Raw genomic sequence first — 27,542 nt, forward strand, 5'->3', positions numbered from 1 at the left:
CTCTTTTATTCATATTAAAGTCCTGCTGTTTATGATAACATCTTGCCTGGGAAGTGCATTGAAGAATCAGGTAAAACCTAATAGTGTTTCCTCACTTTTTTCATCCAATGATTGAAATGGGAGAGTTGAATTAATGAGGAGATAATGGCAATTGAACAGAAGGTTGTCACCGGAGAATGGGCTCCCACCGCTAGAGAAATGCAAAGGTGAAGCCAAGACATTTCTGTTCACAGCAGGGGACATTGAAGGTTTATTAAAAACATTCTCTTTCTTTTATCCCAAGTGACTGCTGTACAGTAGGTATAATTATTTTGGGCCTAGCTCTGCCACCCTAACTTGTATTGAACACTTCCCTTGCCCCTCAAATAGTCTCAGTAAACTCCAGGGGAGTCCTTGCAGAATGCTGTTCTACTCTGTGGAATTAAGATGGCAGCTCCGAGCCCTTTGTATGCAGTAGTGGACTGGCAATTGCTAATGGATGACTAACTGCTTTCTGAATGCATCACATGTTCCTAAGGTGTGGGTTTCACTCTTCCCATGCAAGACAGACAGCTGCCTCCTGTCTCCAGACCTGGCGGGGGGTGGGACTTGCATCACACCCCCTATCCCCATGACCAACCCAACTGAGGCTCCAAGTACAGTACTCTCAAGACAAAAAAGTTGTGTATTGCTATTTGGAGGCAGTGAAGTGGGCGGAACTAGAAAGCAGCCATTTGGCAGGGAAGTAGCCCCAAGGCTAGCGAGGTGCCTTGCAGTGTTCTGGGGAGAATCCCTTTGAATTTGGCAAGTGAGGAGGCTTTGGGGGTCAGTAGATTGTTTTACCAATACAAGGATCAGCTGATGTACTAAAGGGAGTTAGCGTTCACAGCGCACACAGCAGTAACCAGTAGGTGACCAAAACATCCCTGTTCAGGAAAGCACTTCAGCCCTTGCTGAACTTTACAGCTGGGGCTTTAGTACTTTCCTGAAGGAGGCAAAGTTATTCTGAACCTGCCTGGCTCATTCTTTGTCTCACCACAGAGTGAGGCCAACGTTTACATACGTGGGTGTCTACACCTAGGTGCTCCGGTTGCAGACCAAGACTCCCTGGGCTGGGCACTGTACACGCAGCACAACAAGCCAGCCCAGGTGTAAGGAGTTTATGGTCTGACTACAGCAAGAGACAATAGATGGGTACAGACAGGGGAGCACAAGGAAATGGAGAGACAGGATTCAGCATGATGGACAGGGTCCCAGCACAACAGCAGGCTACATTAGCCTACATAGGTGCCTGTGGCGGGGCAGTAACCCCACTCCTGCCCTGAAGTGCTTAAAACAGCCCAGCGAGAGGGCCAGGGTGGGGAACCAGTAAGCCCGGGCTGATTGGGGAAGAAGCTGCAGCTGGGCCATGCCCCAATCAGGCCACAGCTGGCCCTATAAAGGGGTTGCTAGGCTGGAGCTCAAGCAGAATCTCTCTCTAGATGCTGAGAGGGACGGGCCTGGCTGCTGGGAGCTGAGCAGGAGACCTAAAGTGGAGCAGGGCTGGGGAAAGGCCAGAGGAGCTGGGGAGCTCCGGCCTGGAAAACCCCCAGGCTGCAGACCTTGTTAAAGGCCCAGAAGGGTACTGGGGTTGCAGAGGACAGCCCATGGGTAGGCAGAGGCAGCAGGTCCAAACCCTCCTTGCCTGTGATGAGTGGCTATTACACTGCAGTCAGCCCCAGTGAGCAGGGGCTAGATGGTGACTGGCAGCAGCCAAGACTGAGGTGAGGACAGGACAGGAGGTTGGGGGTTCCCCAGGGAGGGGAGACCCAGCGAGACTGTGGGTACTGCACAGGGCAGAACCCCGAGGTAAGGGGCACCCAGGTCCAGCAGCAGGCGAGACACCAACCTGCAGAGGGCGCTCCTGAGTGGAAAGAGCTAATTCCCTGGATGACCATCGGGAGGCGCCGCAGCAGTGAGTCGTCGCCCTGCTACAGATCCTGAACCAGCAGCCTGATTTTCAAGCACCCACTGACAACAGTCAAAGTCCTTAGATTAGATTTGCTTAGACTGTAAATTCTCTGAGACAGGGAGTAATGGTATCAGAGTTACTCCAAATACACAGTGAAGGGAGAGGACAGGCCTGGTGTGCGCAGGACAGATGACATACAGGGAACAGTGAGGGTGAAGAGAATTTCTCGGAGAGCACTGATTACAACCAGTGGATTTATTTTTAACCAGTGTAATGGTAATCCATTTCCCCAGAAGACGATCACTGAGCAGTGAGAGGTGACGGTGCTGCATGCAGCCTTCCTCTTTGCTTCTGTTTGAAGAAGTTATTTAAACAGAAATGTCTCGCCACTTCCTCGCTCACTGGGCACTGTCCAACCATGTCCTGGCCGGGGCCGGGAGTCTGCAGTAGCAACAGTATACGAGCGTTTAAGGAAAACCCTTCTCACCGTGCGAGCACACAGAGGCACAGTGCGGAGGCTGCGAACGTTGCCATGTCCTGTGTGTCACTGCAGTCAGAATGCTCTTTTAACACAGGGTTTCATAGGGAATCTGGGTGTATAAAAAGAACTGTTCATGCATTTCAGGCACTTCCATGGGGATGTTAAGATATACATGGTCTGACCTTCAGAGGGGCTGAACAGCAGCTCCCATCGACTTCTGCACCTCAGAAAATCAGAGCTAGAAAAGCACTCCTGATCGGGGGGGGCTAAAAGCAGTTATGGGCCAAGGGGGGGCCATTACTTATCCTGACCCCTCAGCTTCTGTACGGAGGGGCTAGGGGCTCCCACTGCTCTGTCATGATCTCCACACCGATGATGATTTCAGCATAACTGGCAACGTGTGGATGTTTTAGATGTATTCCAGGTGAAAAATGTTCTTGCTGTGTGTATGGCCTTTGAGGACACCAGAGCTGCTGAAAATGTGTCTCCATTCCACACCCCTCTCCCTGTTTTGACCAGCCTTTGTTCTCTGGCCGTTTTTTTCCTGCCTGTCCTCTTTTCTCATAGGAAGGGCAGGACTTGTAAGGCCATTTCAGAGGAACACAGAACCTCTGCAGGCTAGAAGCAGTAGGCAAAAGAGCAGATGGGTTTTCCATCCAGGGAGGTTTTTAAAGATGGGCAGTTGTGTCAATCAACTATCCTGAAATATATCTGCACTTGCTCTGAGTCATTGGTCGTGCCTGGCTGCACCACTTCTTCATTACAAGGTCACCCAGTGTGACAAAGATGAATGTCATCATCTCAGCATGTGTGACATACTCCTGGTGTATATTTTCTAGTGGGAGAAATGTGTCAACAGGAACACTGGGAAGTTTTTGAGGCCTTCCTGTCCTCATACTCCAGTCAGCCCTGAGATCATGAGCATTCTCCACAGGGCTTCCATAGCTGCCATTTCTCTCATTGTGCAGTCAGTGTATTCGGAGCAAAAATAAACCAATTCATCACTGGACTGGATGCTTCAGGCAACTGGTGGTGAGAGATGGAACCTTTCTCATCTAAGACACAGACCCTGGCAGTAGTAACTGAAGGCTGGTACCTTCTGGTGGCTGCTCAGTAGTCCACGTGGAATAAGGCTGTGGTCTCCATTTAGTTCCTAGTGGAAACTTGTCCACATAACAAAACCATCACCACAGTCAGCACTAATCAACATCCATGTTGGCAGATAATAGAAGGGCTAAGGAATGGACGGGTAAAGAGGCAGCTGTCATCCCTACAGGCCAGGCCATGGGCTACTGTGGGGGAATCTCCACCGCCACTCTTTGTGTTGGACTTGGTCTGTGGAGCGAGGGCGTGAGTCTCCAAGGCCCTCGACCTGGCACATTTCATGAATGCTAAAAACAAACCAAAACCCCCTGTCCATCACCCTTGAGCAAAAGGGTATAACAACTCTGTTCACCTCCTGCGGCTGTTTACATTGTGGCTGGAGTCACAAAAAAACCCACTCAAAAGCTTTTCCTGCACAGCTGTGGGCAGGAAATTCTTCTGGAAACTGCAGGGATCCTGGTACATTTGGCTGGCTGCATGAAAATTTTTGCCTGTTTGCATCTTAAATAAGGACATTTTAAGCAAGGAAGTTGCCGGTTTCTGGCTTGCCTGCAGGCCAAATGCTTCCATCTGTAAAACTTGCTGGAAGTCACCAAGCAGCATGAGAAACTGTGCTCATGGAGGCATTTCTGCAGGGCACCTTGCCAAGACTTCAGGGGTGAGTCACAAGGGGCTGTATCTGAGATCTGCCCTTAAAGGTCACCAGGAGCAATGTTTCTCAGTGGTAAGGCCAGCAGTGAGGGGGATGTGATTTTAATCTGGAGATGCAAAGCAGCCTCACAGAGCCGATAATTTAAGAGGCAGGGCACAGCTGTACAACTCTGCACAACAGGGGACAGAGTTCTGGGAAATAAGTAGAAACCAGTTTTTAAATGTCTCACTTTGTTTTGTTAACTTAATCAAGATTTTTGTCCTGTCAAATGTGGTAAGTAAAATGTCTGCATTTATTTTGCCAGGTGGAAAACTAAATGAATGCATCTCAGAAGCTAGTTGGAGATGGTCCTGTGTGTGCAATTGTTGCTGGGTTAGTGGTTTTCTGGGATCAATAGATTTTTATTGAGTAGTTCCTACTTAATCGTTAAATCTTTCCTGACACCGTGAATGAGCCCGAAGCACGATAAAGCGTAAGGAGACATTCAGCCAAGTAGATCAGTTGTTTGGACAAATGCTCTTAACCCTCTCAGTCTGAATAGAGAAGGCTTGGTGCCCTGGGCTGGCTTTCGTAACTGCGGCCTGTTCAATTCCAACTTCAGTAGGATGAAAGGTGGAAGCAGCACCACAGGCCTGTCTACATACAGGAGTTGTGCTGGTTTATCTAAAGAGGGGTTTAAAACTGATTAATTCATAGGCTATGGCTTCACTGCCAAAAAGGTGTCTTTTTACTACAAGATTGCTAACCCACATTAGCTGTCTCCCTGCAAAATCCTAGCTGAGACAAGGCAGAGGCCCATTCTTTTAAAGACTTTTATAACAGCCTGTCACAGTGTGATCAGCCCTTTAAGGGAAGAAGAACCCAGCCCTACCTGTGACTGATCAGCTCGCTGCCTCCTAATGAAGCTGTGAGACTAGGGGTCAAGTGACCCCTAAAAGCACCTGGGTCTTTAAAGGCCAGTGAGCGCTCAGCTGAGCCAGAGAATTGCAGGGAGCAGATTGCTGGAGCAGAGGAAAGACTCTAGCTAGTAAGTGGTCCCCAGGCAGATGACCTCGTGAATGAGAACTACAGGTATGCCGGGGTCCGAGCAAGGACTGGAGGGGAAAGTCTCTGGGCATTCGAGCCCATGTGGGGCAGAGGACCTGCTTTATTTGGGTCTTTTGCTTGTGTGATCAGTTTAACTAGTAAACTGTGGCCTGAGGCAGGGCCTGACCCAAACTCTGGCACGGCAATGATCCTTCAGTTGCTGGGGAGGCTGCTTATGCAGCCTTGTACGCGAACAAGCTGCTCTGTGCTTTGCATTGTCCCTGCATGAGGAGCTGTCTCTGTCACAGCTCAGCTGTGAGGCTAAAATGGCTCAGTTTAATTTGGTGGTCTGCAGACGCAACTGCTGCTCATGGAGACAACATCCTCTCCCTCTAACCTGAAGGCAGTCTCTCCAGTAACAAAGCAGCAAGCCATGCTCCCACCGGCTCAGCCAGCATAGAAGCCGCAATCAGAGTTTAAAACACGCATCTCCTGGGCCTTGTGAAATGCTAAGCTTCCCTTAAGGACACTTGCTGGAGGATTCTCTGCAGCTTGAGGTCTTCAAACCACAATTTGAGGACTTCAATAACTCAGCCATAGATCAGGGGTTTGATACAGGAGTGGGTGGATAAGGTTCTGTGGCCTGCGTTGTGCAGGGGGTCAGACTAGATGATCATAATGGTCCCTTCTGACCTTAAAGTCTATGAATCTATGAATCTATGACATATACAGAGATGTTGCACCCTGATTCCACCAACAGAGACACTCCATAAATGGAACAATTTGGTAAACATTTCCCCCCTGGCAGATCCCCCAGAAGTATCCATCACAGCACAGGCCTACTCTGACAAGTGACTCTAGAAATGGCACCATGGTGCTCTGGGTTTGTCCATGGTTTCTGTAATGTGCTGAGTTTAAAAGTTTGATTGCCAGCCCTGCCCACTGAGCCTGGCATAGCAGAGTCAAGCTGGGTTCTTTCCTTCTTGCTCATCATCACCACCAATAAAGATGCTGCCAGCCAAATTTTCTGCCCTTTGTTACATCCATGCACCCCCACTGCCTTCAATAAGCAGGTTGGAATTTACTAAATTGCTCTGTGGGTGATGCATGAGATGGGATAGATTCCAGCTGACTGACCGCGGCAGAGATAAAGTGCAGCAAATGCTTATTTTTGTAGCTGAATTGAGCAGAATTGACTCTGAGTTCACACAGGAAGCCAGTGTAGGAGGCAAGAAGGGGCCCCATTTTAAGGGTCCTTTCCCCCTGCTTTAAACCCATCAAGGCTCTGTTTTAAACACCTGATCCTTCCTGCTGGAGGACTGGGCAAAGGATTCACTTTGGAGCATCATCTCATTTCTGCGCCTTACTCTGCCAGGGTGCCTGTCGATGAATTACAGAAGAGACACCCTTTGCCTCCAAGGTTGCTGTCTGATCTCCGTTCCCGCGAAGCAGTGTGAATTAAGTTCCTTCAGGCAGGTAATGGAGTGCGCTCTGCATTCACACCAACGTCGCTGGGATCAGTACCTGCCCCAGGGATCATGAGTCACATCCCAGTCTCTGGTGTGGCAATGCTAAGTGGTGGGCTGGCCCTACCACTTTCAAACCGCTCTTTGATGGGAATGAAAGAAGATCCCTTTCACATGCCCCCGTGCAGGATGAGAGAGCCTCACTGGCTGGCTGCACATTGCAAATGGGCACTGAATAGCGGCCCGTGGTGCTGGTCTCTATTTGGATGGGGGGGATTGTACCTAATGCTAATCCAAATAGAATTATTTGGGGATTTTCATGCTTCCTGGTCCTGTAGCCAAGCCCCAGGCTGCTCGCTGAGCTACCCTGGGGCACTGGGGTGTCAAACTGGCTCGCATTAGCCTCCTTCCTAAGCGTGGCTGGAGATGCCATAGCAACAATGATCTAACAGTGGTTGATTATGCAGCATCAGAACCCTGCCAGCCCTGCTTCTTGGGTTGGCCCAGATGAACAATGACTTCAGGAAGCGAGGGTTTGCGAGGCCAAGTGACGAACCTTCTTCCTGGGTAAAGCAGCTGCAGAGAGAACGATGCAGAGGAGACCAGGGCGAACGCTGGCTGCGGGGGAAAGGTGGGGATGGAAGTAGCTGGAGTTCTGTTCTCTGCTGGGGAATTGGGGCTCACACTAGGCAATGGCAAGAATAGTCCCAGGGTTTTGGCAAGTGGGATGGAGAGGGAAGGCTGGGGTTTTGGAGACTTTATAGGTGAAGAAGCCAGAGTCTGGCTGGGGTGAGGGAGAGGGGAGAAGGAATGGGGAGCTGAAGATGATCAGAGCTGATGGAGAATACGCTAGAGTGAGGCACCCACCGGCAGGAGCTGATTTATGTAAGAATGAACACGACACAGTAGGCCCTGCCTCTTGGTCTGTGCAGCCCCTGACCAGCCGGGCGAGTCCAGCACTGGTTGGCCCTGGCTTCACCGCTGAGCCGCAGCAAGGCCGCAGGGTGGACATCAGGATGTGCAGAGCCCGAGTGTGGGAAGGATGCGGAGCTGGGACGGCGCTGGGGAGAAAACGTCGTTTCCAAACTCGGCCTGGGAGACAAACAGATGCCTGGGCCTCCTAGCAGGAGGAAACACTAACAACCCATCTCCTCGCTGTGTGGCTGCCTTTGCAGGGGCTGAGGCAATGCCGGGATGGTCTAGGCAGCCAAGGTGCACCAGGCAGGTGATGGCAGGAGGGATTGTTCTTTGGTTTCCCTAGGGGTTCGGGCCAAACGGTTCCATCTTTTTGTCAGGGCAGCAGGACGAGAGGCCTGGTGCTGCTATGGCTGTGCATTTCACGCTCCCCAGCAGCTGGTGAGTGAAGTTGTGTCTGGGAGATGCGACTGGGATGTTGCACTCCATATGATTTTATGAAAATCTGATGAGTATGAATATAATGTAACTGGAATATGCTTCATGGAAAAGGTCTCTTGTACGGTATCATTACAGAGCTGATAATCTACTGAGTGTGGTCATCCTATTTGTATAAATGTATCACTCTTGTATCTGAAACTATAAATATGAAATATAACTCTGAGGATCTATTATAATTATACAAAGTGTGGGCCATTAATGGTGGTTTGGAATCTCGATGGCTCCCGTCAGCCAGGACAATTGACTGTGGATGGCTCTGTTTGCAGGCAGACCTTCCTGTGAGTCCGGCTGGGAGGAATGAAGGCTTGGGGTCTTACAGTGATGTGATCATGTCACCTGAACTGGAATCCACCTTAAACCTGGTGCTTTTCCATTTAGAAGAGGGAGAGGGGGTGGGACCCAGAGAGGGACAAAGGATTCTCGCCTTGTGCAAAAGATATATAAGGGGGTGGAACAGAACAAAGGGGGCTGCAGTCATGAGAAATCCCCTAGCTACCACTTGAGCTGGAACAAGGGCTGTACCAGGGGAAGGACTGTACCCAGACTAGGAAGGCAGCCAGTCTATGAAAGAAACGTATTGAAACATCTCTGAGGGTGAGAGTTTTATCTGTATTCAGGTTTATTACTGTATTAGGCTTAGACTTGAGTGTTTCTTTTACTTGGTAAAAGTTCTGTCGGTTACTGCTTGGAACCACTGAAATCCGACTTTCTGTATTTAATAAATCGCTTTTTACTTATTTAACCCAGAGAATCGATTAATACCTGGGGAGGGCAGGCAAACAGCTGTGCACCTCTCTCTGTCAGTGTTACAGAGGATGGACAATTTCTGAGTTTACCCTTTATAAGTTTTATACAGGGTAAAACGGATTTCTTTGGGGTTTGGACCCCATTGGGAGTTGAGCATCTGAGTGTTAAAGACAGGAACATTTCTTAAGCTGCTTTCAGTTAAGCCTGCAGTTTGTGAGACTTTGTTCAGACCCAGGTCTGTGTTTGTGGCTGACAATCATGTCTGGTGCAACCAGGCAGGGCTCTGGAGTCCCAGGCTGGCAGGGAAAGCAGGGGCAGAAGTAATCAGTTGGCAGCCCCAAGGGGGTTTCTGTGATCTAACCCGTCACCACGACCTGACCATTGCACTCCCCTCCCCAGTCAGTGCCTTCAGCTTGCTGCCAAGGGTGACGGAGACTGGGCCCTGCCTGAATCAGCCCCAAGTGAGGTCAGCAATTTGGACAGCTGGTACTCATGGGACGGTGGCGCTGCTTGACGGGCCTGCTCAGATCTCAGGAGGCACCAGCAGCAACTACTCGCTAGTGAATGAGACGACAGAGGCCAGGGTGGGAGAAGGGAGGTAGAGTGCAAGTGAAGCAGAGGAAAGGATGAGGTATTAATGGAGCAAAAGCAGAGAGGAGAGGGTGGTAATAGACTGGGAAGCACAGGTCTGTCGGGTCCTGAAAGAGCCCCAGAGGGACTGTGCCCTCCATTTGCTTTGCAGGATGTGGTACACAGAGGAACTTGGCACCATCTAGTTCCATGCAGGCATTTGCAGCTGTGGGGGAATTCCCCTGGGTGGTGTCAATACAGGACCTACAACACAACCACCTGGCTTTTGGCTCCATCCTGAGTGAGCACTGGATCCTGAGCGCTGCATCCACTTTTCAGACCAGGTATGATGTGCCATGGCGCTCTCCCTTATGGGGCGGCCTTGCTCTCAACTCTGGAGGATGCCGCTTCTCAGAGGTCCTCCTTGGCCGGAGGCTGCCAGGAGCACCCAGTTCCTCAGTGCATTATCCTCCATGTTCTGAACCAGCCCCTGGCACAGCCTTGACAGCAGGCTTTGCTGTAGAAAGAGACCAGGAACGGAGCCAATCGGAAGATTAAATTATCTCTGCCTGCCGAGTAGCTGGGGTTGCTCGTAGCGAGCCTGTGGCTGTAACGAACTTCCAGTGAAACAGAGACAGCCCTATGCACACGATTAGTTGCGCACTGCTGCCGTCTGCACTGGGCTCTGCTTCCCATCTGCCAGCCCCTCACGTGTTTAGTCCTCTGAGAAAATCTGCTCTGGTTTGGAAGGCCAGGCAAGGGATTGTGAGGCTTCCTCTCTTTCCTTCTCCCTCGCTCGGCGACAAGGGACAGAAAGCTGGCACCCAGCCTCTTTTCCTAGACTGCCTTCTACCTGCTCCCTGCACACGCCACCCAGCTGCTGGCCACACAGTGTCCACCTACAGCGTGCCAGCGTTCAGTCAGCAGATGCTCAGCATTTCAGCCTGCCCCTCCCAGACACGGTACAACTAGGCCCCAATCCTCCCCTCAGATGTAGTGCTCTGATGGTATAAAGCCAGCAGTGGAGGAATCCCTGGGTATCAGAGCTGCTATGACATCTGTGCCCACCCCCGCTCCATCCCCCTGCTGTAGGAGGCATGGCTAAGGGAAACGGGGGTAGGTGGGCATGTGGGTAGAATAGTCCCTACAGGCTGTGCAATTTACAGCAGTCCTTGGACTACACGTCTGAGGGACCAGATGGGCTGGGCCACCCGGGTCTGGTGGGATGGGCTAAAAATCACCTTTGCACACATCTCCCTCCTGAGCTGTGCTGGGATCTGGACCCTGAGCCACCAAGTCAAAGGCATGGAGCCCAATTCTGGTCTCGCACTGGCTTTGCACCAGTATAAACTGCCTTGCCTAGTGGCCTCAAGTCTTCTGGGAGCTGGTGTCACCCTGCGCCCACTGAGCTATCAAATTCCCACTGCCAAGGGGCTCTCAGTTCCTGGAGCTCTGTGCACATCTAAGGCTCCTCTGGTCTCTTTCTTCAGGCAGCCGGCTTTCGCTGGGGTTGGTATAACAGACATGAACACGCAGAGGAAGCCACAGTCGCAGTACTCAATCAGCACCATCATTCCCCACGAAGACTTCAACACAATCACGCTGGACAAGAACATTGCCCTGCTGAAGACAGCCACCCCCGTAGAGTTCAGTGATGCTGTTCAGCCCATCTGCTTCCCCAGCAGGAACCTCACCACAGACACCCTGGAGAACTGCTGGGTGTCAGGGTGGCTTCACCCCACTGCAGGTAACCCCTTCATTTTCCTGGGTGACCTGTCCTAGAAAAGGGCACAGGCTAAGTTTGACTGCTATATTTGGGGGGACAGCTCTAGCCAGGCCAATGGGACCGTGAGGGGGACAGATGGAGGTATGCACACACACACACATGTTGAAGCCAGTCCCCCTGGCTCACTGGTTCTCTCCTGCCTGGAGGGGCAGGCGCTCTGGCTGCGGCAGGCTGCACATTACCGGCAGTTGCTGTCCACTGTAGCGACCTAAGCGCGGGAGCTGCGGCCGCTCTGGCACCAGCAGGACTTGATGCTGCTGCTTTTCTAGTGCCTCCTGGTGCTGCGGTGGCCTGCTGCTGCAGCTGCTAATGAGGGGAGGCTGCTTCCCCGTCACACCACACAGAGACACACGGCAGCGAGGGCTCCACTAGGACCGTCACTCTGGGCTGCTGGAGGGTGAGGAGGAGGAAGTCAGGGGTCAGCGGGGCTGCTGGCAGGCCCCCATCCTGGTGCATTGTTAAATGCACCGAGCCTCATCCCCTCCCGACTACAGCACCCCCAATAAGGCTGCCCTGTTAGGGGGGAAACACCCCCCTGGTTCCCCAAACTGCACCCATGGAGAAGGGCAAACCTCAAGAGCTGCATTCAAAAGTCTGGGTGCTTTTAGGGAGACTGCAAAAGCCAATGACAGCTGCTGGCTTCTTCCAGCTAGACAAGCCGGTGAGAAACCAGAATGGTGACTTGCCTTATAGTAACTGTGGTTCTTCAAGAGGTCTTGTCTGTGTGGATCCCACTCAGGGGCAGCACGCACCTCATGCACCTGCAGGTCCTCGCAGATAAAGAAAGATGGGCAAGGTATGAAATCCAGTGCCTAGTAGTGGGGTGAGGGGCTTTGGTCTGGGTACACAGTGTAGCATCCCAACTACGAAGGCCTTTGTTTTCTTTTCCTCACCATAAAGCCACACATCCTCTCATGCTAGGGGAGGCCAAACAGTGCTCCCCAGGGAGCTCAGTTAGATCCATTTCTGCTCAGCAAACAGCAGCTGGATCGGAGTCTCTGGGATGGGGGTGATGGGGGTGCAGAGCCCCCAGGTGAAAGGAGAGGCCGGAGCCATGTTTCAAACCCAGCTCTCTCATTTGGCAGTGCAGGGACCTATCCCTGCCCACCCAGCAAGGCTAATCCCTGTTGGACTGAGGCAGATAGCGCTCCTTTTTGCCTCCTGGCCGTGTCAATAGATTCATAGACTTTCAGGTCAGAAGGGACCATTATGATCATCTAGTCTGACCTCCTGCACAATGCAGGCCACAGAATCTCACCCATCCACTTCTATAAACAAACCTCTAACCTATGTCTGAGTTACTGAAGTCTTCAAATTGTGGTTTGAAGACCTCAAGCTGCAGAGAATCCTCCAGCAAGTGACCCACATGCCCCATGCTGCAGAGGAAGGCGAAAAACCTCCAAGGGCCCCTGCCAATCTGCCCCGGAGGAAAATCCTTCCCGACCCCAAATATGGTGATCAGTTAAACCCTGAGCAATGGTGGGCAAAGACCACCAGCCAGCACCCAGGAAAGAATTCTCTGCAGTAACTCAGATCCCATCTAACATCCACCATCACAGGCCACGGCATCACTTACCCTGCTGATAATAAGATCAATTGCCAAAATTAGGCTATCCCATCATACCATCCCTTCCATAAACTTTCAAGCTTAGTCTTAAAGACCAGATATGTCTTTTGCCCTGTGGTAATTCTAGCCGTCAGTCCCAGACCTGGACTTTAGTGTCCACCATCTGATCCTGTCCAAACCTGGACTTTTGCTCCAAAGTTTGGGGCTTACCTGAATCCCCCAAGCTCACTACCAGCTTGGATATTCTCGCTGCCACCAGATCAGGAATTAATCTATGGGGCCTGATCCCCCTTTCTCCCTCTGGTGTCCCAACCCTCCCTTGGTGGACACCCAGATTCCCAATCCCTTGGATGCTAAAAGCAGGGAAAATAACCTCTTTCCCCTCCTTATCAGGCTTGCCTCGTGGCTAACCTGTGTGACCCAAGAAACCAGCTTTTCTGCTTCCCTCAGGACAATGGAGATGCAAAATACCCACAGCTGGCTCTGCCACCCCCTTGCTCCAGGAACGAGGGAAAAACTGTAACCACCAGAGAACAGAGAGAATTCGTCGTCTCTTTCCCCGTAGTGCCTCTTTCCCTGGACCCAAATAGGAAAATAGCTCACAGCCTGGCTTTTCCCTTTGCCTCCCTAGGAAAAGAACTTCACAAGGTTTAACAAGAAAACTTTATAGAAAAAAAGAAGAAAATATAAAAACAATCATCTTGCATTAAGAAACTCATAACAGGCTCTTGCTTATAAGAAAATAAAAGAAACAGTCTGATTTAAAGAACCAATTAAACCAGCACAACAAATTAACATAAAGGTAAATACACCAAAGACCATCATAGCTGAATTACTTTGCGGTTCCCTGGGTACTTTACAGATGTTTAGAAGAAGTATTAGGAGGAATTAGAAAGAGACTTGTTTCCTCATAGCTAAGAAAACAACAAAGACCCCGAGTATACAAATTCCCGCCCCTGACTTTAAACAATCCAGTTCTCTGATTGGTCCTCTGGTCAGGTGTTCGGTTTACCCTTTTCAGGTAAAGAAACTTAACCTTACCTACCTATCCATTATGACACGCCCCCAAATCACCAACAGTAGAAACTTTCACTGGAGGTGATTTCTACCTAAAACTTTAAAACTAACAGAGGAATACACACATGCACATAAGAAATAAAAGCATGCAAAGTACAAGACTTCAACATTGTCAGGAAAAGTTTTAACCAGTGTATTCTGGGAAACTCTCACGGGAGAGTGCATCAGCTACTTTGTTAGAAGCTCCTGAAATGTGTCGGATTTCGAAATCAAATCTTGGGAGCTAGACTCCACCGAAGTAGTTCTTGTTGTTTGCCTTTGGCTGTATGAAGCCATTTAGCCAGCATGGTCAGTTTGTAGCTGGAACCGCCGTCCCAAACGTATGGGCGTAGCTTTTCCAGGGCGTACACGATGGCATAGCATTCCTTTTCACTGACTGACCAGTGACTTTCCCTCTCAGATAGTTTTTCTGCTGAGGAACACGACAGGATGGAAGTTCTGATCCGGTCCTTCCTGCATAAGAACTGCTCTATACCACGCTCAGATGCATCGTGGTTACTAGGAATGGTTTGTCAAAGTCTGGGCCCTTAGCACAGGGTCAGACGTGAGCGTGCCTTCAGTTGGGTAAAGGCTTCCTGACACTCATCAGCCATTTAACTGTAGTTGGCTGGGGCTTTTTGGTCAGGTCGGTCAGTGTTGCAGCGATTGGCTGTAGTGTGGTACAATCGCTGTAATACCGGCCAAGCCTAAGAAAGATTGGACCTGTTCTCTTTGACTTTGGAACAGGCCACTTTTGGATAGCCTCCACCTGGCTGTAGGGTTTATGTTTCCTCGACCGCACCTATGTCCAGGTAAGTCCTTGTTTTGGCCTATTTGACACTTTTTGCCCTTAACATTAGTCCTGCCCGCCTGATACGGTCAAAGACCTTCCAGGTGTTCTAGGTGTGGGGCCAGGAGTCAGAAAAAATGGCCACATCATCGAGGTAGGCAACTGCATATCTCCCATCCTGCTAGTAACCATCTACAGTCTCTGAAAGGTGGTGGTGCTGCGCAGCCCGAAGGAGTACATTAATTCATATACCCCTGCAGGGGTGACGAATGCTGACCTTTCCTTGCAGGTTCATCTAGTGGTACTTGCAGTACCCCTTGTAAGTCTATGGTAGAGATAACTGGGCACGTCCCAACTTTTCCAATAAGCTCATCGGTGCGTGGCATTGGATATTGTCTGGACGAGTCACTGCATTTAGCTTACGGTAGTCCACACAAAAGCGTATTCCCCATCTGGTTTGGGTACAGAATAAACTGGAGATGCCATCACTGGTAGAATGAGCGGATTATACCCATACTTAGCTATTCGGATTTCCGCTGTATAGCAGCCTGTGCGTGAGGGACACCGGTAGGGTGGTGTTCTATTGGGTGAGCATTACCTGTGTCGATGGAGTGGTATGCCCCGTTCAGTCAGCTCTGGAGTGGCTGAGAACAAGGTTGCGAAGTGGTGCAACAGCTTCCTGGATTGTTGCCGCTGACAGACTTCCAGGTGGTTGAGGAGGTTCACCTCTTCACGCCGCCGTCCTTTTTTGCGCGTCATAAGTAGACGCCATCAGGCCATCTGCGTTCCTCTGCTCCTGGACTGTAAACTGACAAACCTGTAAGTCTCTGGAATAAAGGGCTTGAGAGAATTAACATGGTACACTTTGGGTTTTAGTGAGGAATCGGGAAATCGCTATGAGATAGTTAACAGCTCCCAGGCGCTCTTGGACTGTGAATGGCCCTCCCAGGATGTTTCCATCTTATGGACGCTGTTGCGCCTTTAAGAACATAACCCGGTCTCCTGTCTTGAAGGAACGGTCTCTGGTATGTTTATCGTACCAGGCCTTTTGCTCTCCCTGAGTATCCTGTAGGTTTTCTCTAGCGAGGGCTAGAGAATGGCGGAGGGTGTTTTGTAAGTTGTCACAAAATCCAGAAATGTTAGCCCTGGCGAAGGTGTAAATCCCTCCATTGTGCTTCACCACTGTAATGGCCCCTTACTCATGCCATACACAAGTCAAGGGAGAACCTAAACTGGGATGCGTACAGCCTGTAAGAAAGAAGACTGCTGCAATACTAGGTCCCAGTTCATTGGAGTATTCAAGATTTCGATTTACGGATCATGGCCCCCAGGTTCCATTAAACTTTCTACGAGGCCATTGGTTTGATGGTGGTATGGGGGGCAACAAGTGATTCACGCCATGATTTTTCCACAGGTCCTCCATGGTGGCCTGCCAGGAAATTAGATCCTGAATCGGTAAGGAATTCAGAGGGCCAACCGACCTGGGAAAATGTCGGTTAGGGCCTGGCACACTGCTTTAGCTCTGGTGTTACCTAGAGCCACTGCTTCTGGCCATCGGTCGCAAAGTCACGAAAGTCAGTACGTACTGCTTCCCTGGGTGTCTTTTCGGAAAAGGACCCAGAATAATCCACAGCTACTCGCTGAAAGGGACCTCAATTATGGGAGTGGCTGGAGAGGGGCCTTGGCCAGGATCTTGAGGCTTTCCGACTCTTTGGCACAGCTCACAACTGGACATACCGGGCAACTTCCCTTGCCCATCCCCTCCCAGTAGAAAGACTTCCCAACCTGTCTTTGGTTTGTTCACCCCAGCATGACCACTGGGATGATCATGGGCTAAGCTCAAGAGCTTCCCCCGTATTTAGTGGAACCACCAAACCGTTGTGAAGTTGCCTTGTTCCTGGCGTCCACAAAAGAATTTCCCTGATAAAAAGTCTGGTCTATACAACCGGGATCGGTCATAAGAGCTGAGAGCGGTGGTGCTCCGGCGCCCCGCTCAAGGCTGGCTGAAAGGTTACACTGCTTCCCTGCTCAGTCCGGGAACTGTTCTTGAAGCTGGGGACCAAATTCTTCCTCAGGCTGGGAATTGGGCTTGGTCCTCTGTGAATGAGAAATTGACTGGGTTTGATCCGCGTCGCTGGTGCACCTGGTGGTATTTCAGGCTCGCTGAAAGCCTTTTGGGTATGGTGGTTGTTGCTTCGCCGTTCAGCTGTTGGTCCCTTCTGGCATGGGGTGAAGGTGTGTTGCGCTTGCTTGTGCTGGTTGCTGTATCCAGTTCCGGTCCTGGGATGGAGGTGTGTGGCTGGTTCAGCGTTGACATGGATCGGGTCCACTACCTCAGTCGGTTCTTGGTAACACAGACAGTTTCTGTGGACAGCTCAGGAATAGAAGGTATTGGATCTTGTCTTTTGGCTGCGTGTAACATTTCCTTCTCTTGGGACTGCTGTAAACTTGATTGGCCAGTCTTCTTCACCAGTGCTGGGGGATGGGATAAATTGTCAATAGATGCAAGTCCAATTCCTGACAGCCTTGTGAACTGGACAGCAGTTCAGTGTAGGTAAGTCCACAAGTTGTGAAATGAAGGGGTAAATGGTCACTTTGGCCCCTGGGTTGATGAGTTTGGGAATCGAGAGATTGGTGGATAGCTGACACTTGGCTCGTGTCTCTCCACGCGGATACCTTCTTTCCGCCCAGTCGTCAGCTTTTCCTTTGCTCCAGGGATTGAGAGGTACTGGCCGGGTCTTAGGTCGCTGGGGGGTGCATGACTTGCAGGGTGGGGGTTATTCGGCAGTTGGCCTTGATAATGTCCCGTTCATTAACAAGTGATAGCATTTTCCAGATAAGGTTATGATTGAAGAGAAGTACTGGAGATGGTGAGTGTGAAGGATAGGGTGTCTGCGGCTTTTCTTGTTTGTAGGTGGGTTTTGGGTTGCCTCGTTGTAGGGTTTATTGCTCGGGGTGGCTCCTGGGGTTTAACTCCCCTTTACAGTAGATTCTTGCTCTCTGCCACGGCCATCTTTGGCTCAATTCCCCGTGGGAGAGTTGGGTTTGCCATTTAGGATGTACGTGTTATTATCTCAGGAACACACAAGAACTGCTCCATGCATATGAGGTGGCCATTCTTCAAAGGTTGAACTCTGGGCTGATTCCAGGCGTCGCAATGCTCCACCGGTATGGGCGTGGTCGGGAAAAGGACCGCCTCTGGTTCCACTTTGGGTTTCTGATCGCGACGGGCGTGATCCGGGGTTTCCAGTCTGATTCTGGTTTGGGTTTGAAACAGTTTATATCAATCTCATTGTTCCTTTGGCATTTTAGCCGCCATCTGAAGGGTCCACTGAGTGTGACCTCAGCTCTAGCATTGTAATGTTTCAGGGAGTGTCCCAAACATGACCTTCGAAATTTCTTTAAGAAGTCTCCGGGTCCCCTGCCTTGTAGCTGGGAATTTCCTGGGCGGTGACAGACACACGGGCGTGCGGAGTTGGATTGTTGGGGTCTGCTGCTAGCCGTTCATTCCAAGGCCCTGCTGGTGAGCCTCTCTTTGAGTTCTACCTGTCTTCTGTGAATGCTCTTCTTCTTGTGTTTCTTTCGTAACACTGCAATTTTCTTCTTGTTGTTTTCTTCGTAAAACGCCTGTTGTTTGTTGTTTTCTTTCGTGATCGCTCTTTTGGCTCTTGATCTCTTCGGTGAGCTTGCCTCCTGGGCATCTTGTTCGGCCTATTAGTCCAGTGCCTATGTTTTATTTTCGTTTCTTGGGCTTGTTGCCGGGCTCTTCTTTTCTGCTTCATTTTTGAACTCATGGTTTGTTTTCTTGTGTTGAGTGCCCTCTGCCGCTGTTGTCAGAATTGCTTTCTGCTTGAGTCTGTGCTAATGTCCTACGTTGGATTGGAATTGAACAAACAAGCTACTGGTATTTCCTGTGGAGTTTGCCTGCGGGTACTTAGTTTCAATTGTTTAACAAAAGATCCGTATGGGCCTCTTAATGACTGAAAAAAAATATTGCAAGCTGAGTTCAGGAAAAAATTAAATACGCTCTCTAGCCGCTTAAACCCGGCTTTTAAAGTAAGATGCAAGAGCAGCAAGGAGAAGAAAAAAAATTTGCTGTCGTATAAACCATCTCTCCTCCTGGACTGTGTGATTGGCTAGCAGCCTGAAAGGAGGCTATTTCCAACTCAAATGAACTCTTAATGGCTCTCTCTAATGAGCCACTAACAAAGCGCACTGCTGAAACGCAGGGGAAAGAAAAAAAAATTTTTTTTTTTCCCTGTCTGCCCTAAAACTACTGCCTACTGCTGAATGCCTAGCAGGGAATAATTAATGTGGCTTGGCTTAGGATTTATTCCCAATCCGTGCACAACCATGTGGTAATCTGCCGTACCAGTCCAGACCTTGCTTAGTGTCCACAGTCTGGTCCTGTCCAAACCTGACTTTGCGTCCAATTGGGCTTACTGAAACTCCCCAAGCTCACTACCAGCTTGGATTTCTCGGCTGCCACAAGATAGGAATTATCTATGGGGCCTATCCCCCTTCCCCCTGGTGCCCCAACCCTCCTGGCTGGACACCCAGATTCCCAAATCTTGGATGCTAAAAGCAGGAATACCTCTTTTTCCCTCTATCAGCTTGCTCGCGGCTAACGTTGTGACCAGAAACAGCTTTTCTGCTTCCCCTCAGGACATGGAGATGCAAAATACCACAGCTGGCTTGCACACTCCTTGCTCAAGGAAACGAGGGAAAAACTGTAACCCAGGAACAGAGAGAATTCGTCGCTCTTCCCCGTAGTCTGCTCTTTCCTGGCCCAATAGAAATAGGCTCACAGCCTGGGTTTTCCTTTGCTCCCTAGGAAAAGAACTTTCACAGGTTACAAGAAAAGTTTATAGAAAAAGAAAAAGAAAATATAAAACATCAATGCATTAAGAAACTCAATACAGGCTCTTGCTTATAAGAAAATAAAAGATAACAGTCTGATTTAAAAAAGCCATTAAACAGACAACAAATTAACATACAGGTAATAACCCAAAGACCAATCATAGCGAATTAACTTTGCGGTTCCTGGGAGTACTTAAGATTTAGAAGAAGTATTAGGAAGAATTAGAAGAAGATTGTTTCCTCATAGCTAAGAAACAACAAGACCCGAGTATACAAATTCCCGCCGCCTACCTTTAAAAAACATCCAGTTCTCTGATTGGTCCTCCTGGTCAGGTGTTCGGTTACCTTTTCAAAGGTAAAAGAAAACTTAAACTTTACCTAACCTATCCATTTATGACATGCCCTCACTGCTCCCTTGGAAGGGTGTTCCAGAACTTCACTCCTCTAAGGTTAGAAACCTTCGTCTAATTCGAGTCTAACTTCCTAGTGTCCTGAGAGGTGTGTGACTAGGGCTCTATCCCTTCTGAGGGCGGAGGGGAGCCACACTGCCTGCTACAGTGGTCGGGTGCCTGCCCTTTGCTTGGCAGGGCTGAGCGACATGCACAGTCACTCCGGGGCTCCGCCTTCTGCGGCAAGGCGGAGCAACAACACACAGTATTAGGAGCTCAGGTCTTCTGCTGCAAGGCTGAGCAATCAGTATACAGTCAATTGGGAGCTCAGGCCCTTTGCCCTCAGGGCTGAGCAGCAAATATACAGTCACTTAGGAAGCTCAGGCCTTACTGCTGCAAGGCTGAGCGGCAATATACAGTCTGTTTGGGGGGGGGGGGAGCTCAGGCCCTCTGTCTCGGGGCTGAAGCAACCACACACAAGTCAATTCGGGACTCAGCCTTCTGCTGCAGGGCTGAGCAATCATACTACTCCGTCAATTAGGGGCCCCAGCCTAAGGTTCGGGTGGGGCAACCAAACGCAAGGCAAAGCCTCCAGCCCTTTTGGCTCAGGGCTGAGCAAAACCAAACAGTCTAGAAGCCTCAGGCCCTGGCTCAGGCGGGGCAAACAAGCGACTCATGGGGACTCCAGGGCCCATCAGGAGGCGCTGAGGCACAACCAGTTTGAAGGCCTCCTCAGAGCAGGGGGAGGGGAGTCTGCCAGCCATGGAAGGGTGCAGGGGGAACGCAGGCCCTCCCACTCCACTGCATTCCAGCCCACGGCCCTAAGGAGTGCGGCTTTGTCACCTGCATGGAGGTCAGTGGGGATCCTGACCGCAACACAACTGACAATAGGCCACAGGTAAATCTGCAGCTGACTGGGGTCCGGCTGCCCCGGGCTACTTCCAATTTCCCCCTCCAGGCCTTACCTGCTCCGTGGTGTCACTCCCAAGGGAAGTCCACCACCAAATAAGGCTTCGTGGCCGGGGCTGGGGGTAGTCCGGCAGCCTCCTCCGGAAATCTGGCCCAAGGCTTTGCTCCGGGGGTTCCTCGGGGTAACAACAGGGATGGGGAAGCTCCGCAGCTTCCCTGAATAGCGGGCGTGGGAAAGCTCCGGCAGGAAAGCTCTGGCAGGGGGGAGCCAAGCCAGCCTGCCTCAAGTCCGAGTTTATAACCCATTGTGTTCTTGTGTCACGATTGGTAACTGAGCTTAAATCATTCCTCTCCCTCCTATATTAATCATCTGATATATTTATAAAGAGCAATCATATCCCCCCTCAACCTTCTTTTGGCCAAAGCTAAAACAACCAAGCTCTTTGAGTTCCTTTCATAAGGCAGGTTTCCATTCCTCGGATCATCCTAGCAGCCTTCTCTGGCACCTTTTTCGCAGTTTGAAATTCAATCCTTTTTAAACATGGGAGACCAGAATGGCCACACAGTATCCAGAATGAGGTCTCACCAGTGCCTTGTATAACGGTACTTAACACCTCCTTAATCTCTACTGGAAATACCTCTGTCCTGATGCATCCTAAAACCGCATTAGCTTTTAACAGCCATATCACATTGGTGGCTCATAGTCTCCTGTGATCAACCATACTCACTCCAAGGTCTTCTCCTCTGTTACTTTCAACTGATGTGGTCCTCAAATTTAATAACTAAAATTCTTAATTATTAAATCCTAAAATGCAGGACCTTGCACCTTTTCACTATTAAATTTCATCCTATTACTATTACATAAACACCAGTTTACAAAGGTCATCCAGATGCTTTGCTGTACCGATATGCCTTTCCTTCTGTGTTAGCAATACCCCCAGCTTTGTGTCCATCCGCAAACTTTAATAGCACATTCCCAGCTTTTTTGGGTGCCAAGGTCATAATAAAAAGGGTTAAATAAGATTGGTCCAAAACTGATCCATCTGAGGAACTCTCCCATATGTAACCTCCCTTCCAGCCCTGACAGTTCCCCTTAAGTAGACCCGTTGTAGCTCCTTTAACCAGTTCCTTATCCACCTTTCAATTTCATAATTGATCCCGCTTTTTCCAAATTTAACTAATTAATTCCCCTGTGGAAACCCGTGTCAAATGCCCTTACTGAAATCGAGGTAAATTAGATCTACCTGCATTTCCTTTTGTCCTAGATACAATCTGTCAACCTTCTCAAGAGGAGATCAGGTTGGTTTGGCACGATCCTAACCTTTTGTAAAACCATGTTGTAATTTGTCCCATTACCAATTGACCTCAATGTTCCCCTTACTAACTTTCTCCTTCAAAATTTTTCCAAGACCTTTACATACTACAAATGTCAAACTAACAGGCCTATAGTTACTTGCATCACTTTTTTTCCCTTTCTTAAAAATAGGAACTATGTTAGCATTCTCCAGTCGTACGGTACAATAGGAAGAATGCAGCACAATGTGACGCTGCCACTCCAGTTCCTAGGCCCTAGACTGGGGGGGTTCTGATCTCTGGTTTCTTGGCTCAGATAGGAAGAACACGTGGCAGCCAAAGATTTCTAAGGAAGCCTCCCAGTAGTGGATGTGGATCCCTGCCTTGAAGAGAATCGTTACAACCGAGTGCCAGCCCAGGAACTCTGATAAACGGTGACTGGATGTTGGTAAGGAGATTCTACTGATCACGCGCTGACTCTGATGCAGGGTATGAACTACAGGGGGACTGAGCTCTGCAAGAATGGGGGCAGCTCTGCTTCCCTCACACGCATAATTCCGCATTAGCTACTGTAATTGTCGCATGGAGATCCGGGCCCGCACAGCCTTTGGGCCATAATAGGCCTTCGTTTCCAAACAGGTCACTTTCACCTCTCCTCTGTCCTGAGCTTTGTCATATCACATTACTAGCCTTCGCCTGGGAAAACTAAACCCTGGGTCCCCCTGCATGAAACGTGGCCCTCCTGTCCAGCCCACATGCTTATGTGTGGGGGAGCAGATTCCTGGGCAATTCATCTGTGATGGGCAGGGCGCGGTCTCCGCCCCAGCATGCCAATCGCATGCTTGAGGCGGAAGCCGCGGGGGGCGCTCTGCCAGCGCCACAGGGGGGCAGGTCAGGCTGCCCCTCAGTGCTTGGCCTGTGGAAGGGTCCCGCTGGTCCCGCGGCTTCTTGCGGACCTTCCTCAAGGCGAACCTGCAGAGGGTCCACTGGTCCCTGCGGCTTCGGAGGCCTCGCCTCAGAGCAGCCTGCCCTGCGCGTGCTGGGATCAGCAAAATCCCTAGAGCCGCCCCTGGTGATGGGGGTGTTCGTAAGAAAGAGCCGCCCCTTGGATTTACTGGTCGGCTTGTTTGGAGAGATAAAGCACTGAGCTGGTGGGATCCTGTCCGCCTTTACCGTTTAGGAATTAGTACAGAGGTGCCCATGGGATACAGGAGCAGTGAAGAGCACAGTGGAAAGGAAAACTGGTGTTTGTTCTTGACTGAACACCTGCCCTGTATCCTCAAGGGGGACCCAAGGAACCCAGTCTATTAGTGCCAGGCTAAGGAACTGGAAAGCTGGGTTCTGATGGAGTGCTGAGCCAGGGCGGCATCGCGATGCACGGAACCCATTTCTCTACACCAAAGTGGGCCCTATTACAGCGACTGGAATTTCAGCTACAACAGCTGACCAGGAGTCCGTATATCCCACGTTTGCCAGAGGGCGCTCTGCTTTTCAAAAGCTCCGACTGAGGATCTGGAAGGGTCGTTGAGTCAGCAGAGAAAATAACCTGAGATATTATAAGAGCAAGAAAACAACAAAGACCCCGAGTATACAAATTCCCGCCCCTGACTTTAAACAATCCAGTTCTCTGATTGGTCCTCTGGTCAGGTGTTCGGTTACCCTTTTCAGGTAAAAGAAACTTAACCCTTACCTACCTATCCATTTATGACATGCCCCCACTGCTCCCCTTGGAAGGGTGTTCCAGAACTTCACTCCTCTAATGGTTAGAAACCTTCGTCTAATTTCGAGTCTAAACTTCCTAGTGTCCATGGAGAGGTGTGTGACTGGGGCTCTATCCTCTCTGAGGGCGGAGGGGAGCCACACTGGCCTGCTACACGTGGTCGGGTCCTGCCCTTTGCTGCAGGGCTGAGCGACAATGCACAGTCACTCGGGGGCTCCGGCCTTCTGCGGCAAGGCGGAGCAACAACACACAGTTAATTAGGAGCTCAGGTCTTCTGCTGCAAGGCTGAGCAACAGTATACAGTCAATTGGGAGCTCAGGCCCTTTGCCTCAGGGCTGAGCAGCAATATACAGTCACTTAGGAGCTCAGGCCTTCTGCTGCAAGGCTGAGCGGCAATATACAGTCTGTTGGGAGCTCAGGCCCTCTGTCTCGGGGCTGAGCAACCACACACAGTCAATTCGGGACTCAGACCTTCTGCTGCAGGGCTGAGCAACAATACTCCGTCAATTAGGGGCCCAGCCCTAGGTTCGGGTGGGGCACCAAACGCAAAGGCAAAGCTCAGGCCCTTTTGGCTCAGGGCTGAGCAAACAAACAGTCTAGAAGCCCAGGCCCTGGCTCAGGGCGGGGCAACAAGCGACTCAGGGCTCAGGCCCTTCAGGAGGCGCTGAGCAAACAACCAGTTTGAATGGCCTCCTCAGGCCAGGGGGAGGGGGAGTCTGCCAGCCCTGGAAGGGTGGCAGGGGGAACGCAGGCCCTCCCACTCCACTGCATTCCAGCCCACGGCCCTAAGAGCGGCTGTCACCGCTGACGGTCAGTGGGGATCCTGACCGCAACACACTGACATAGGCACAGGTAAATCTGCAGCCTGACTGGGGTCGGCTGCCCCCGGGCTACTTCCAATTTCCCCCTCCAGGCCTACCTGCTCCGTGGTGTCAACTCCCAGGAAGTCCACCACCATAGGCTCCTCGTGGCCGGGGCTGGGGGGTAGGTCCGGCAGCTCCTCCGGGAAATCTGGCCAGGCTTGCTCCGGGGGTTCCTCGGGGTAACAACAGGGATGGGGAAGCTCCGGCAGCTCCTCTGAATAGCGGGCGTGGGAAAGCTCCGGCAGGAAAGCTCTGGGCAGGAGGGGAGCCACGCCAGCCTGCTACAGTCCAGTTTATACCCATTTGTTCTTGTGTCCACATTGGTACTAAGCTTAAATAATTCCTCTCCCTCCCTAATATTAATCCCTCTGATATATTTATAAAGAGCAATCATATCCCCCCTCAACCTTCTTTTGGCCAGCTCAACCCGCAGCTCTTTGAGGCTCTTCTAGGCAGGTTCCATTCTCGGATCTCCTAGAGCCTTCTCTGCACCTGTTCCGTTGAATTCATCCTTCTTAACATGGGAGACAGAACTGCACCAATTAGTCCAGATGGGTCTCCCGTGCGTGTATACGTCTACACTCTTATCTCTACTGGAATACCTCTCTGATGATGCCTCACCGCATTAGCTTTTTTAAACAGCAGTTCACATTGGTGCTCATGTATCCGTGATACATACTCAAGGTCCTTCTCCTCTGTTACTTCCATGATGTGGTCCTCAAGTTTAACTAAAATTTTCTTATTATTATCCTAAATGGACCTTCGACTTTCTATTATTTCATCTATTCTATTACTCGTTTAATCATCCAGGTCTTGCTGTCGTATCCTTTTTCTGTGTTCGCATACCCCCAGTTGGGTCTCCGCCAACTTTCTTGCCTTCCCCTTTTGTGCCAAGGTCAGTATAAAGGTTAAATAGATTGGTCCCAAACTGATCCCTGGGGAACTCCATAGTACCTCTTCCAGCCTGACGTTCACCCTTCGTGACGACCGTATGTATATACCAGTTCTTTCCACTTTCAATTTTCATATTGATCCCGTCTTTTACAATTTACCTAATAATTCCCCAGGTGACCGTGTCAATGCCTACTGAATCGAGGTAATTAGCTCTACTGCATTTCCTTTGGCTAGATATCTGTCACTTCTCAAGAGAATCAGGTTGGTTTGACGATCACCTTTTGTAAACATGTGGTAATTGTTCCCAGATCTTGGATCCTCATGTCTTAACTACTTTCTCCTTCAAAATTTTTTCCAAGACCTTACATACTACAAATGTCAAACTAACAGGCCTATAGTTACTTGGATCACTTTTTTTCCCTTTCTTAAAAATAGGAACTATGTTAGCAATTCTCCAGTCGTACGGTACAATAGGAAGAAATGCAGCACATGTGACGCTGCCACTTCCAGTTCCTAGGCCCTAGACTGGGGGGGTCTCTGATCTCTTGGTTTCTTGGCTCAGATAGGAAGACACGTGGCAGCAAGCTTTCTAAGGAAGCTCTCAGTAGTGGATGTGGATCCCTGCCCCTTGAAGAGAATCGTTACAACCGAGTGCAGCAGCCACCAGGACTCTGATAACGTGACTGGATGTTTGGTAAGGAGCTTCTACTGATCCAGCCGCTGACTCTGATGCAGGGTATGAACTACAGGGGGATCTGAGCTCTGCAAGAATGGGGGCAGCCTCTGCTTCCCTCACACGCACTATTCCGCAATTAGCTACTGTATTGTCCATGAGATCCGGGGCCCGCATCAGCCTTGGGCCATAATAAAGGCCTTCGTTTCCACAGGTCACTTTTCACTCTCCTCTGTCCTGAGGCTTTGTCATATCACATGTACTAGCCTTCGCCTGGGAAAACTAAACTGGGTCCCCCTGCATGAACGTGGCCCCTGTCCAGCCCACATGCTTATGTGTGGGGAGCAGATTCCTGGGCAATTCATCTGTGATGGGCAGGGGCGGCTCCAGCCCCAGCATGCCAAGCGCATGCTTGAGGCGGCAAGCCGCGGGGGGCGCTCTGCCAGCGCCACGAGGGGGGCAGGCAGGCTGCCCTCAGTGGCTTGCCTGTGGAGGGTCCGCTGGTCCCGCGGCTTCTGCGGACCTTCCTCAGGCGAACCTGCAGAGGGTCCACTGGTCCTGCGGCTTCGGAGGACCTCCCTCAGGCAGCCTGCCTGCCGTGCTTGGGACAGCAAAATCCCTAGAGCCGCCCCTGGTGATGGGGGTGTTCTAAGAAGAGCCAGCCCCTTGATTTACTGGTGGCTTGTTGGAGCAGATAAAGCAATGAGCTGGTGGGATCTGTCCTCCTTCCCGTTTAGGATTAGTACAGAGGTGCCCATGGGATACAGGAGCAGTGAGAGCACACGTTGGAGGAAAACTGGTGTGTTTTGACTGAAACCTGCCCTTTGTCTCCTCAAGGGGGACCCAGGGAACCCAGTCATGTGCCAGGCTAAGGGAACTGGAGCCTGGGTTCTGAATGGAGTGCTGAGCCAGGGCGGCATGCGATGCTACGGACCATTTCTCTACACCAAAGTGGCCTATTACAGCGACTGGATTTCAGCTACAACAGCTGACGCAGGAGTCCCCGTATATCCCACGTTTGCCAGAGGGCGCTCTGCTTTTCAAGCTCCGACTGAGGATCTGGAAGGGTCGTTTGAGTCAGCAGAGAAAGTGTTTCAACCCTCAGTCATCGCAGAAGCTGGGTCTGGCCGTGACCAAGCCAAGCAGCGGCCGAAGGACATCAAGCCCGCCCAGGAAGGGCTAGCGAGGGCTTACAGCAAGTCCGACCCAGTGTACTACGATTACTACAGTGGGGAAACGCTCCCCATTTCTCAGGGGTGCGTCCATCTGCCGCCGAGCCTCATGGAAATGAGCTCTGCCTTCCTTCTGCTCGGGCTCCTGTTTTACTAGATGAGACACTGTAACCGAGGC

General features: G+C 50.6%; 1 protein-coding gene across 1 annotated transcript; it reads left to right on the forward strand.

Annotated features, from left to right (window-relative positions):
• The first annotated feature begins 9,602 nt into the window (after positions 1-9,602).
• PRSS54 (serine protease 54) lies at positions 9,603-27,531 on the forward strand. Its single transcript, XM_075073834.1, has 4 exons — positions 9,603-9,736; positions 10,883-11,139; positions 26,068-26,213; positions 27,030-27,531. Exons 1-4 carry the CDS (start codon positions 9,603-9,605, stop codon positions 27,519-27,521), a joined length of 1,029 nt encoding a protein of 342 aa, XP_074929935.1. The 3' UTR covers positions 27,522-27,531.
• The last annotated feature ends 11 nt before the right edge of the window (positions 27,532-27,542 follow it).

Source organism: Chelonoidis abingdonii, chromosome 19, assembly GCF_003597395.2.
Source record: "Chelonoidis abingdonii isolate Lonesome George chromosome 19, CheloAbing_2.0, whole genome shotgun sequence".
Classification (NCBI taxonomy): domain Eukaryota; kingdom Metazoa; phylum Chordata; order Testudines; family Testudinidae; genus Chelonoidis; species Chelonoidis abingdonii.

What these genes read in the sequence shown, in the direction of transcription:
- PRSS54 (XM_075073834.1), top strand. Translation starts at nt 9,603, where the DNA reads ATGCAGGCATTTGCAGCTGTGGGGGAATTCCCCTGGGTGGTGTCAATA. An exon ending in GCATCCACTTTTCAGACCAG is followed by an intron (nt 9,737 to 10,882) that starts GTATGATGTGCC and finishes CTCTTTCTTCAG; the next exon opens with GCAGCCGGCTTTCGCTGGGG. An exon ending in ATAACGTGACTGGATGTTTG is followed by an intron (nt 26,214 to 27,029) that starts GTAAGGAGCTTC and finishes TGTCTCCTCAAG; the next exon opens with GGGGACCCAGGGAACCCAGT.